We start from the raw sequence: 13,214 nt of genomic DNA on the forward strand, positions 1-13,214 counted from the left end.
AAGTTGATGGTACAATCTTAAAGGGGGTGAAGGAACAGAGAGACCTGAGGGTTCACATAAATAAATCTTTGAAGGTGGCAGGACAGGTAGATAAAGCTGTTAAAAACTGTACGGGATACTAGGCTTCATAAATAGGGGCATAGAATACAAAAGTTAGGAAGTTATGATGAACCTTTATAAAACACTGGTTAGGCCTCAGCGAGAGACTGTGTTCAGTTCTGGGCACCACAGTTTAGGAAGGATATCAAGGCATTGGAGAGGGTGCAAAGGAGATTTACCAGGATGGTACCAGGCATGAGGGACTTCAGTTATCAGGAGAGGTAGAGAAGCTCGGATTATTCTCCTCGGAGCAGAGAAGGTTAAGAGGAGACTTAATAGCAGTTTTCAAAATTATGAGGGGATTCGATTGGGTGAACAAAGAGAATCTATTTCCACTGGCGGGGGTGGGGGGGGTCGGTAACCCGAGGGCACTGATTTAAAATAGTTGTTAAAAGAAACATAGGGGAGGTGAGGAGAAATTTGTTCACACAGCGAGTTGTTCAGATCTGGAATGCACTGCCTGAAAGGGTGGTAGAAGTCGATTTGATAACTTTTAAGAGAGAAGTAGATAATTATTTGAGGAGGACAAGTTTGCAGGGCTATGGGGAGAGAACAGAGGAGTGGGATTGATTTGGATAGCTTTTCAAAGACCCAGCACAGACACAATGGGCTGAATGGCCTCCCTCTGTGCTGTCTAATTCTATGATGTTATGCTAGTGGCCAAAAGATGCAACTTACTGGTTATATACTTCATGTATTTTCATGGGGTTTTGCTGTGTGCAAATTGATTGCCATGTTCACTTAGTGTACTCAGCCTCCACGGCTGCACACTCAACCTCACTAAGCCAGTCAGGAACCTGGGTGCCTTGTTTGACCCTGAACTGTCCTTTCTCCCCCACATCTGCGCCATGACCGGCACTGCCTACCCGCACCTCCACAACATTGCCAGATTCAACCACCGCCTCACCCCTCAGGCTGCCGAAACCCTCACACACGCACTCGTCACCTCAAGGCTCGATTACGGGAACTCCCTCCTCATCAGTCTTTCCAGCTCTTCCCTTCACAAGCTGCAGATCATCCAAAACTCTGGCTCCACTGGCTCCCCATCCCCCAGAGGATCGAGTTCAAGATCCTTGTCCTCACCTTTCAGGCCATCCATGGCTTTGCCCTCTCCTACCTCTCTGACCTGCTGACTCCCTACCAACCTGCCCACTCCCTCCGTTCATCGGGCTCAGGCCTGCTCCATGTCTCCCGCCCAACCCGCCCTACCATCGGTGGCCGGGCTTTCAGCCTCTCTGCCCCCACACTCTGGAACTCCATCCCACGGTCCCTTCACCTCGCTTCCTCCCTCGCATCATTCAAGGCTGGTCTCAAGGCCCTTCTCTTCGACCGTGCCTTTGGTCTCCCTCCCACCTCTCTGCCTTCCTTCACTCCTCCCCCATGCTCGGGCCCTGACACCTGACTGTTCAGCGCTTTGGGATGTCCTCCCGATGTGAAAGGTGCTCTCTACATGTAATTTTGTTGTTGTTGTAGTAGTAGATTACTGTAAATCCCTGTGAAGCGCTATGAGACATCATACCAGATGTGAAAATAATAATACAATATAATAAACCTTGCAATTGATATCACATCGTCGACTCAAAGCGCTTCACAGGATGTACTGTAAAGTGAATTGACTGTATATTTTGTGAGCGAATTGCAGCAGCCAGTTACGCACAGCAATGTCACACCAACAGCCATGGAGTGAGTGACCAATTTTATTTGGGGGATTGTAAGGATTATTATTATTTCTCAAACCTGCTTATATAATTAGACCTAGAATTGGTTGAGGCCAAACACTGGATGGGCCGAATGGCCCTCAGTTCTTAAATTCTAGGTGTGTATCCTACGTATGTAGGATTCACCGCACCGCAGATTTTTATTCAAATAGTACCCAAAGCCTGGACTACTCAGTTTGCAGGCTGTCCTCAAGCTTTGTCAACAGCAGTAGAGGGTCCGCTGTACTTCAGGGCACTGCTGATGACAGACCAGCCAGCCTGGCTCGTCAGCAGGACTTGGAGGGGTAGACACATCACTGGAGGCAGGAATTTGTCCCGCTCTGCAAGCCAACGGCTTAACATGTTGGGTGTTCCCAACTGGACACGCAGCAGGAAGCTTACCAGATGGTGCTCTCATTGGCAGAGACCCAATTGTAATGTTTTATTTTAATGCCGAAAGAAATGTCAGGCTGGGGAAGAGGAAAATGACTGAGATAAGTTGATTTCCTTCATTTCTGCGGTGACAACGAGCCTCGGGGCCAGCAGATATAATATTAATGTTTGCATTCAATATAGTGTGGAGTTTCATAAGAGGCAGCCATCATTTGCCTTGCTGCTACTATTCAATCCCTGTCTCAGCTCTGTCGAAGGACATTATGTCACTTGTAGTTTATAACCCTGGCCCTGTGTACACTGTGACTCCTCACTGAGCAATAATAATTAATTATTTTTGCATTCAATATCATGTGGAGTTTATTTTTGAATTCTATGTGTGAATTATTATTTATGAAGTGAAAGACGATCGAGGTGGTCGATGTTGGCAATAACCAATCGTCAAGTGTCTCTGACGATTCTGGTTGATTTAGCAGAATATTAGCAGAAGACCACAGAGCATACTAGAACTTCCCAACACACTGCCACATGGGTTGCAAAAGGGATTAAGGGATATGGGGACAAGACAGGGTTATGGTATTAGCTGGAGTTAGATTAGAAGATCAGCCATGATTGAATGGCAGGGCAGGCTCGAAGGGCCGAGTGACCTACTCCTGCTCCTACATGTTATATTATGTTATGTGCTTCCTTCTGCCCAGGACACTATTCCTGTAGAATAGTGGTTAGAGCACGCGCCTCGCAAATGAGATATCCCAGATTCGAATCCCAGGCAGGAGCGAAGCTTAGGATAATTTCCTTACTCCACACACTCTCTGTTTACCCAGCAGTAAGTAGGAACGATTGGCGATTGGCGATTGTTAGTCGATTGGCAGATCGCTTTCCGGGGGTGATAAATCCCCCAAATTGGCTGCTGCATTTCCTCCACAAAATACACAGAGAATCCATTTTACAGTATATTCCGTGAAGCGCTTTGAGATGCCTCAATGATAAGTGCTATATCAAATGTAAGGATTATTATTACAACAACACGATTACATTTGTATAATGTCGTACACATCGGGAGGACGTCCCAAAGCGCTGGACAGAGTCCAGCATTTCAGACCTGAGCTGGGGTCAGGGGTGGGAGAAGGGAGGAGAGGAGAAGGGGGTTGACCGATGGCTTGGTCAAAGAGGAGGGTCTTGAGGCAGCACTTTGAAGGAGGCTAAGGAGGGGGACGAGGCAGAGTGACTGGGGGATGGAATTCCAGAGGTTAGGGTTAGAGTGGCTGAAGGCTCTCCCGCCAATGGTGGGGTGGGTGGGTCAGAGGACGTGCAGCAGGCCGGAGCCGGCTGAGCCGAGGGAACGTGTGGGTTGGTAGGGGGTTAGGACGTCCTCCCGACTTAAAAAGCGCTATATCAAATGCAACAATTATTATTATTATTAGGAGGTTGCAGAGGTAGGGTGGGGCGAGGCCATGAAGGGCTTTGTATGTGAGGACCAGGATCTTGAACTGGATCCTCTGAAGGAGCCAATGGAGTCGGGCGAGAATGGGGGAGATGGGGTCACGGAGTTTGGTGGGGTAGAGGACACGGGCTGCAGAGTTCTGGATTATCTGCAGCCTGTGGAGGGAGGAGTTGGGAAGGCCGACAAACAGGGCGTTTGCATAGTCGAGCCTGGAGGTGATGAAGGCATGAACAAGAGCGGCCTGAGGGGTGAGGTAGTGGCGGAGTCAGGCAATGTTACGGAGGTGAGGGAAGGCAGAGCAAGTCATGGCTTGAATGTGGGGGAGAAAAGACAGTTGAGGGTCGAACAATACCCCTAGGTTCCTGACTGACTTGGTGAATTGTAGTGTGCAACCATGGGGGTTGATGCTGGCAGAGCTAAGGTGCTGAGGCGTTGGCGCGAGCCAATCAGGAGGACTTCAGTCTTGTTCACATTCAACTGTAGGAAATTTGCCCTCATCCAGGACTTGATGTCCAACAGGCAGTCTGTCAGGACAGCAGTGGTCCTGGAGTTGAGGGTGAAGGCAGAAAGATAGAGTTGGGTGTCATCCGCATACATATGGAAGTTGACCCCATGTCTGCGGATGATGTCACCAAAGGGGGAGCATATAGATATTAAAGAGGAGACGGCCAAGAACAGAGCCCTGAGGGACGCCAGATGTGACAGTGCGGGAGCTGGAGGAGAAACCATTAGAGGCAACAAAGTGGAGATGGTGAGAGAGATAGGAATTGAACCAGGCAAGGGCAGGTTCGTGAAGATTGAGTAAAGTGGAGAGGCAGTATGAGGATGGAGTAGTCGACAGTGTCGAAGGCGGCAGAGAGGTTGAGGAGGACAAGGAGGCAGAGGGAGCCCTGATCATAGATGTTCAGAATGTCATTAGTGGCTTTGACCAGGGCTGTTTCCGTGCTATGGCAGCACGGAAGCCGGATTGGAGGGATTCAAAGAGAGAATGGCAAGAAAGAAAGGAGTGGAGCTGGGACGCGACGACTCATTCCAGGACCTTGGAGAAAAATGGGTGGTTAGAGATGGGGCAGTAGCTGGAGATGGATCCAGGGAAGGTTTTTTTCAAGATATAATTTTTTCAATAATAATAATTATTATTATAATAGTAATAATCTGGTTGCGCTACAGCTAAATTAGCACAAGGGATGCGTTACCAAACACTGCAAACTTTATACCTTACAACAACAACTTGCATTTATATAGAGCCCTCCATGCCGGGTGGCATCCCAGAGCACTCACAACAACTCTGGAGGCTGTTACCCAATAATTATTAGTGTTGCTAATTCCCCTGTCATTTCACAACGGTGTCTTTCAGCACTGTTCCTTTTTTGGGGCGGTGAAGGGCATGTGCAATGCTGGTGTCTCATTTCCTTGGCAGTCTTGTGGGGCATCTGCATGTGATAACTAGCTAAATGGATCTCTGTTTTGGGAGGATAGAGAAAATATGGCAGGGAACCCTTTGTGGCTCTTATAATCGTTTCAGAATGATCACCCCATTATCCTCCCATCACAGGGTCTGAATGTTTTTAAATAAGTCCTGTGCCCTGGGCTCAGTCACTTTAGCTGGTATCCTGTTTGACTAGTTCATTTTTCATTTTAATTTTTAACATTAATTTTGCATTTCAGCTGCAAATATACAGTCAATTCACTTTACGGTATATTTTGTGAAGTGCTTTGAGACATCTCGAAGACGTGATAAGGCACTATATGAAATACAAGGATTATTATTATTTATTATGTAGTGCACACAGTCTGGCTGACAGATCTACACGTGCACAGTGCTGTGAACATGGTGAACAACACTTCCATTGACCACTGCCGGTTGCTTCATACACACAAACACAAACTTACACCTCAGTTGCTCCTGTTTAATCTGCTGATGATGTTGTCAGATCTCTGGAGTCTGAGGGTTGGGAGGGGGAGATTTATATCAGTTCCAGCCAGACTCTGTTCTTCAGTGGCAGAGAATGTCAACATAACTTTTGACCTTTTGTTATTTTTTTTGCTCAGAATAGAGTCCCAGTGGCAGTTACTGAACTATGGGCAAAAGCCAAGGCTTGCATTAGGTGTTAGACTGGTTCAGTCGGTGTTACTCTTGCCTCTGAGTCAGACAGTAACTTGCATTCATTTAGGGCCATTCATACAGGATAATGTCTTGGAGCAAGATTCAGCACTCAGGAGAAGGGGCAAGTGGAGATGACCATAGCCAGGGTCAATGAGATAGGTCTTCAAGTGGGATTTAAAGATAGATAAAGAGGGGGCAAGACAGAGGGTTTTAGGCAGGGTGTTCTAAATAACAACAATAATAATTCTTGCATTTTATATAGCACCTTATCAGCTCATTGAGACGTCTCAAAGTGCTTCACAGGATATACTGTAAAGTGAATTGACTGTATATTTTGTGGGCGAAATGATTGAGTGGATCATTTAAATTAACCATGTAATTTTATTTCAGTTTCCTCCTATAACTCTATTTTTTCATTGTATTTCCTCAGATCTCTCTCCCTCTTGCTCTCTCTCTCAGTCTTCCCTTGTAGTTCGCTTGACTTCTAATAATAGTTAATAAATAATAAACCTGGCATTTGATATAGTGCCTTTCACTTTGGGGGATGTCTCAAAGTGCTTTACAAGATTTTTGTTTACTGTAAAGCGTAGTGTTGCCTAAAAAATAAACAATCACTACACTTTACAGTAAAAAAAATCCTGTGAACCGCTTTGAGATGTCCTCCTGACGCAATAAGATACAACGTCAAATGCCAGATTATACTATAGCACCTTATTAGCTCATTGAGACGTCTCAAAGTGCTTCACAGGATATACTGTAAAGTGAATTGACTGTATATTTTGTGGGCGAAACGCGGCAGCCTTTTAAAAATAAACTTTTGAAAGTTTTAGGGGTGTAGTGACTGAAGACACGGCCACAGCAGTGTTGGTTGTAGAGGGGTCGGAACTTTCACAGCAGGTTGGTTGCGAGTTGAGCAAATTGGGCAGGTGGGCAGAGGAGTGTGAAGGGATTTGTATGAGGTAAGGATCTTGAAGTCAATCTTTTCAGATATAGGGAGCCAGCCAAGGTTTGAAGTGTTTTGAGACTTCAAACTCATAGTCTTGACAGCCCCTCGGACCACTGGTTGGCCACCACTGCTCTCGTCTCTATCGTATACTTGTGTTATGGACTCTCCAACCAGTGGGAACAGCTTGTTTATGCTTCCCTACTGATGGTGTTGACAGTTGTTGCAAACCTGTGTTCTCTTGTAGATTTCCTGAGGCCATTCCAGACAACGCCATCTCGTCTGTGTTTCCAACCCTCCCATCCTCTCGCCTGCCAGCATTGCCAATGCAGCCCACATCTCCGGAAACCCTCCACTGCCAGGCAGCCTTGTGCCAGAATGGTGGCACTTGTCATGATGTCCTCTTGGCCGGCGGCACCACCTCATTCCAGTGTGACTGCACTCTGCATTTCACTGGACATTTCTGTGAAGAAGGTAATACTATAATATACAGTTGACATTCACGCAGAGCCTTTCACATCGGGAGGGTAATAATAATAAGAATAATTAACAATAACCCTGGCATTTGATAGAGTGCCTTATCATTTTCTTGAGTCGTCTCAAAGCGCTTCACAGAATATATTACAAAGTCGATTGACTGTGTATTTTGTGGGCGAAACGAGTCAGTCAGTTGATGTAAAAAAAAGCATGTTGCAAAGTGCTTAATAGAATTCCTGACCACCCAAGATAAGGGTGGGCGCTGAGTGGGATGGGGAGAGGAAAGCTGCCTGAAAGCGCGGTCGAAAAGGTAGGACTTGAGATGGACCTTGAACGATGGGAGGAAGGAGCCCAGTCGGAGGGACTTCAGGATAGAGTTTCAATCAAATCTAATCAAACTACAATGGTCCTAGACAAAAATACCCCAGATAAAATTCCATACCTGTTCATAACTGATCCAAACATTCGCAACTGGCTGCCAGAACCACAGTCAATGAACCTTACAGAATATCCTGTGAAGCACTTTGAGATGTCCTCCTGACTTGAAAGGCAACATAGCAAATGCACTGATTGCTGCAACTTGTTCTGTTCTAAAATGTAAGCTCATTATTGTTATTATTAGCAGTAGCAGTAGTAATAATATTATAATGACAGGTAGGTATGTTGTAATGTGAACCAGTGACTCTTTGATAAAGTTGAGACTGAAAAAATACGAATAGTGGTAATCCGTAAAAAACACAGAATAAGCCTGTGGCCAGGAATAAAGGCAACTATGTCTCTGAACCTAAACAACATAGGCATTGATAAGGAATCTATGTCTGGGTGAAGCTATTTTGACGTATGTGGGAGTATGCGTGTGTTGGGGGGGGAAGGGGAAAGATAGGGTCAGTCCAAAATTTGTCACAAGGACAAGATTTAAGGACAAGATTTTTAACACATTTTATTTACGTGTGATAAGTACCATTACACACATCGCATTTTTGCCAGTCGTCTCCCCCCCCACACACACACACATGCATAAATCTTTCTTCCTAATAAATAGAGGCAATTTGCTTGATAAGGTACACAGATTCCACTTCTCAGTTTATTCTTGTGAAGCACTTTAAGACGTCCTCAGAATGTGAATGGCTGTACACAATAAGCTTTTCTGCTGCTTGTCCTAGTTGGACAAGTAGCAGGAAAACTTGCTGAGCAGTGCTCTGAATGGCTAGCTATGTAGTTTTAGCTGGTTAGACTCCAGCAGTTACCCCAACACACACTCTGGGTTCCCCAAGCCTTGACTCTTGCCAACCTGCGCCTAATACTTTCCAGAATTAGGTAAGCAGGAATGCGTCCCTCCAGGGAGAGAATGTTCATCCCCATTCCAATAATTTATTCTGAGGAATCTCCATGTATTGGTGGGTAGAGCTATTATCTTTCACTCAGTCAATATTGAGGAGTGGCCAATCTGATCAGCACATGATCAGCGGTAGGCAACTGGAGGATTGCAGATCAGGAACAATCAATACACTGAAGTCAGGAGGAGGAGTGGGGGGAATGTGATTGTTGGCTGTCTTGCTCTCTCCTAGGCTTTGCTGGTGAGGGAGCTGACTATTTCTTGCAGCCTTGACCTTATCCTCTGCTCCTTATTGCCCAAAGCTCAAAAGGCTCTGGCAGGCGGAACGAGAGCCTTGCACCAGTCTTTGCAGGGAGACAAATTGGCAGCTAATTGCCTTTATTTCCCACCACAGCCACATGCTCAGCTCCCTGCTGCTGCTGCTAATTTACTGGTCATTAAGCCATACTCAGCACTATTATACATCTCCCCAGGCAATTACTGGAGAGGAGCCGGTCTTCTATTTTTACTAGCCTTACCCCTACCTGCCGCACCCCCCCACCCCCTCCCCTTTATTTCCTCCCAAGAGAGGTCCCTTAATAAGGTAGATAAGTTATTAAATAATCCCGAGGAGATTCATTATGTACCGTGCAGAACAAAGACAATAAGTTTGCTCGCTCGCTCACTGCCTGCTTCACTGCTGTGACAGATTGTGTGTATTTGCATGCGTCATGGATGACTTGAACTGTCGTAATGAGCGTTCCCACTCGACCACCTAGCTTCGAGCCGCAAGGCTGGCTACGGAGGATTGCATTGCTTTGGGAACAGCGCGCTGTAATGCAGATATCATCAGGGCAGATTTAAGGCAGCAAATACCTTCCCAGATGCTGTTCACGCTCATTATAGAGAGAGAGAGTGTGTCCTCGGGAGCTGAGCAGTTTTCCCAGGTTATAATGAGGCCAGCTCAGTGTTGAAGCTCCCACCACATTGCATTAAATTTAACTTTAACAAAGTTAGGGATGCAAGATAGACCAGCCTTAAAAAAAGAGGGATTGTGTTTCTAATTGAGACCCTCATAATGAAAGCTGGGCTCATTGCCTTGAGATAATATCTGCTATTTAATGATTGCCAAAGTACTTATAGGTGGATGGTGGTCAGGGTGCTGGGTGGTGCAGTGAGCGAGAACCTTTTATTACACAGACAAGGTCCCAAGCTTAAATCCACTCTCAAAACTCTCAAGGTTAAACGCCAGCAGTGCACCCAAACACAGACTCTGGGGACCCCAAGCCTTGTATTATACAATGTCCTTCATAGAGACGGATGCCAAGAAACAACAACTTCCATTTATAAAGCACCTTTTACGCAGGGTGGAGACTCTGAGCGCTTAACATCGGCGGAGCTCGACACTGAGCAGGGGAGATTGGGGAGGCGTTTGTAGACATGGTCAAAGAGGAAGGTGTTCGAACAGGTGTAATCTGAAGATGGACAAGGAAGGGGGCAAGGTGGAGGGATTGAGATAGGGAGTTCCAGAGATTTGGGGCTTACTGAAAGCACAGCAACTGATGATGGAGGGGCCAAGGCTAAATAAGTTTGGATTTTGTGAACAACGGAGCTGGGGAGACCAGCGAGGAGTGCTTTGGAGAAATCAAAGCAGGAGTGGGACAAAAGCGTGGATGAGGATTTTCAGCTGCATTGGGCAAGGGAGAATTGGAAAAGGGGGAGGTGACCTAGGAATGATCGAAGACAGATGGGTGAGGCTGGTGGGGTGGAGAGAGATGGATGGTAGAGGGAGGAAGTTCCAGATGACTGGGGGTGGGAGAAGATCAGAGAGGTGGGGAAGTGAAAGGATTCATAGATGAGAATGACGTCCTTGAAGTTCAGCCGTGTTTTCTGCTCCTTTTGGCTGATCAAGCCCAGAAAGCAAACTAATAGCAAGCAAAACAAATCAGTAGGAAATCATGCCAGCAATTGCAAGTTACATTTTAAAAAAAATCTATTTAAAATAAAATGGGGGTTGAGCAACACATTTAAGGCATGTATGGGTGCCTTAGTCTGAGAATATTTGGCTTTGATTTCCCGTGTACGTGTGCATTAGTCTGAGAACATTTTGCTTTAATTTCCACAACCATCACGAGACATTGATTCAACTTCTCTCCTCCTCGTTCTCCCTCCCACCCAGGCCCAGAAGGGTTAAACCATTTGTGTTCCATCAGGGCTTGTAAAACAGCCTTCAATCAGGGAGTATCTCATCAAGAGCAGAGCCTCTAATATGCCTTTTGAGTGAAAACATCAACATCAATATTTATTTGGCTCTGGACTGGCCCCTGCAGCAAGATGTTCGACTTTGAAGTGCTCTTTATTATTTTCTCTCTCCCAAATTCTTCTCAGCGCTGCCCTCTCCCAGCTCAGCTATCAGTGCCGGGTATTATCCATTAAAATATGCCCCCTGAGCGACGCTACGTAATGCTGAACCTGTTTACAGACTTTTCCCCGCGCATACAACCAGTTCAGACCTCAGTGTGATAGAGCCAAGGCAATCCAGGCTGTCACAATGGCGAATGCATTCAGAACTCCACAAACATTTAACTGCTCGAGGGTACAAACTCTGCCTTGTCCCCAAGCTTCTGCGTCTGATGCCCATCCATGCCCATGACAACAACAACAACAACAAACAGCACTTGACATTTGTACAGCGCTTTTCACGTCGGGAGGATGTCCTAAGGCACTTGGAGAGTTAAGGATCTTCACCCAAGGAGGGGTTTGGGATCAGAAAGGGTGGAGGCCAGGGTAGGAGGTAGGGGTAGGGGGTAGGAGTCATGGATAAGGAGAGATGGACGAAATATCTCTGAATCTTGGAATATTTAGCACAGTTTGGCAAGACCCAAAGCTCGGTGACTTCAGAGTGTGTACTGCCTACTACTGGGGTCTAACTAGTCAAAGCCTATGGTCTGAGCTTGCTTGTCTTAACCAGGGCTGCTTTGGGAGGCTAGATGAGCCCTGACAATCCCAAGGATAGAGAGGGTAAAGCTAGTGAACTAGCTCCTCATCCCTCCGGAACACCCTCTACTGCTTATGCAGGTGTGTGGCAGCAGGTGTGGAGAGGTCAGGTTTGGCTGTGATGGCTTCTACAGTCGAGTGACCCGGCGACACTCACTGCCGAGAATTACCCTTGAACAGTCACTTGGGTGAGGGCAACCAGAGCTCGTGGAACTGCACCCCAGAAAGAGAAGGTGGCATATACTAGTCTAACTAGAAAGTTAGACTTATAATTGGTCTGGAGATAAGAAGGTTCACCTGTAAAAATTTTACATTTATACATTGCCTTTCATCTTTGGAGGATGTCCCAAGGTGGTTAACAACCCTGAGATAGGGATGGGAACCAAGGGGAATGGGAAGGAGAAAGATGATCGAAAGCTCTGTCAAAGACAGACCTTGAATGAGGTGAGGAAGCGAGTCAGAGGGACTTCAGGATTGAATTCCAGAGTGTGGGGGCAGATAGGCTGAAAGCCCAACTGCTGATAGTGCGGTGGGTAGGGTGGTGGACATGAAAAACAATGACAACAACTTGTATTTGTATAGTGCCCTTCACACGGGGTGGTATCTCAGACTGCTGAAAGCAGGCTAAACAGGGCCAGAATGCCCGATGATGTGATATTTATCACACAGAATGTCATGTTTTGCACCCAAGCATACAGTAGACATGGATCTCAGGGCTCCGGCAGGCCGATGGGGCTGAAGTGAGCGATCTCTCCAGATTTCAGCAGCAGCGAACGGCGTAGATTAGAAACCAAACCATCAGCGAGCCGAGCGGACAGACTCAATACCGCCCGTCCCAGTTTGCTCGAGTCGACTGCTGAACGGAGCTGTACGGGCACCAGTGGTATTATCCGTGATATTATCACCAGAGAATTACCACATAGTCGGACATTCTGACCCTGTTTGCCATCTTTAAGCGTTCCTTCCGATCAGCTGCTGGGAATGAAAAAAAGTGGGAATTGTTGGGGATGTCTCCAAACACTGGCTGAGCACCTCAGTTGGAGGTGGGAGGGGAGGAGAAGGGAGAGATGACCAAAATCATGGTCAAATCGTATTGTTTGAAGATGGATCTTCAACGAAGGGAGCTATTGAACAAGCGAGTCAGTGGGACTCCGAGAGGGAGTGCCTGAGGGCGAGGGCAGAATGGTTGAAAGTCGATTGCCGTATAGAGGCCGAAATGAAAAGAAAGTGGGAATTGTTTGGGATGAAAACAGGTCGGGAAACTGCCATAGCCATTGCCCCAGACTGCATCGATCTCACCACATCCTGAAATGTTTCATTAGCAACCTTTATAACTGTATTGCTGTCCTAAGGGACGAATGGCTCATTGTTAAACAAGACAGAGTGAATCCCAGGGGCTCACTAGGACTCTTGGCCTACGTACGTATGTGTGTGTGTGCATGTGTGCAGTGGATGTAAGGTTCTCCCTTTACTATATTATTTTTGTGGCCCTTTTCCAGATGATTTTGTTGGAGACCGTAAAACACCCTATTGATTGAGCTCTAAGAGTTCTAAATTTGATTTATGAGATGTGTTTGATTAAAAGAATGGCTTCCAGAGAGGACCATAGTTATTTCTTTCTTCCTCCTCCCCCCACACCACCACCACCTCCACTATCCTCTCTCTCTCTCTTTCTCTCGGCTGCCTGGGGCATAAATCATTTAAAACTTTCAGCCCTATGAGAGCGCGAGCGACTGAATGAG

The 13,214-nt window shown here is 46.5% G+C and overlaps 1 protein-coding gene across 1 annotated transcript in view; it reads left to right on the forward strand.

Moving 5' to 3' along the window:
• eys (eyes shut homolog) overlaps nt 1-13,214 on the forward strand; it is a 528,873-nt gene that overhangs the window by 420,720 nt on the left and 94,939 nt on the right. The window contains exon 40 of the mRNA XM_042332751.1: nt 6,931-7,157. Within this exon, the coding sequence (XP_042188685.1) occupies nt 6,931-7,157 (227 nt within the window). The remainder of the gene's footprint in view (nt 1-6,930; nt 7,158-13,214) is intronic.

This window comes from Callorhinchus milii, unplaced genomic scaffold (genome assembly GCF_018977255.1).
Source record: "Callorhinchus milii isolate IMCB2004 unplaced genomic scaffold, IMCB_Cmil_1.0 Scaffold3, whole genome shotgun sequence".
Lineage (NCBI taxonomy): Eukaryota > Metazoa > Chordata > Chondrichthyes > Chimaeriformes > Callorhinchidae > Callorhinchus > Callorhinchus milii.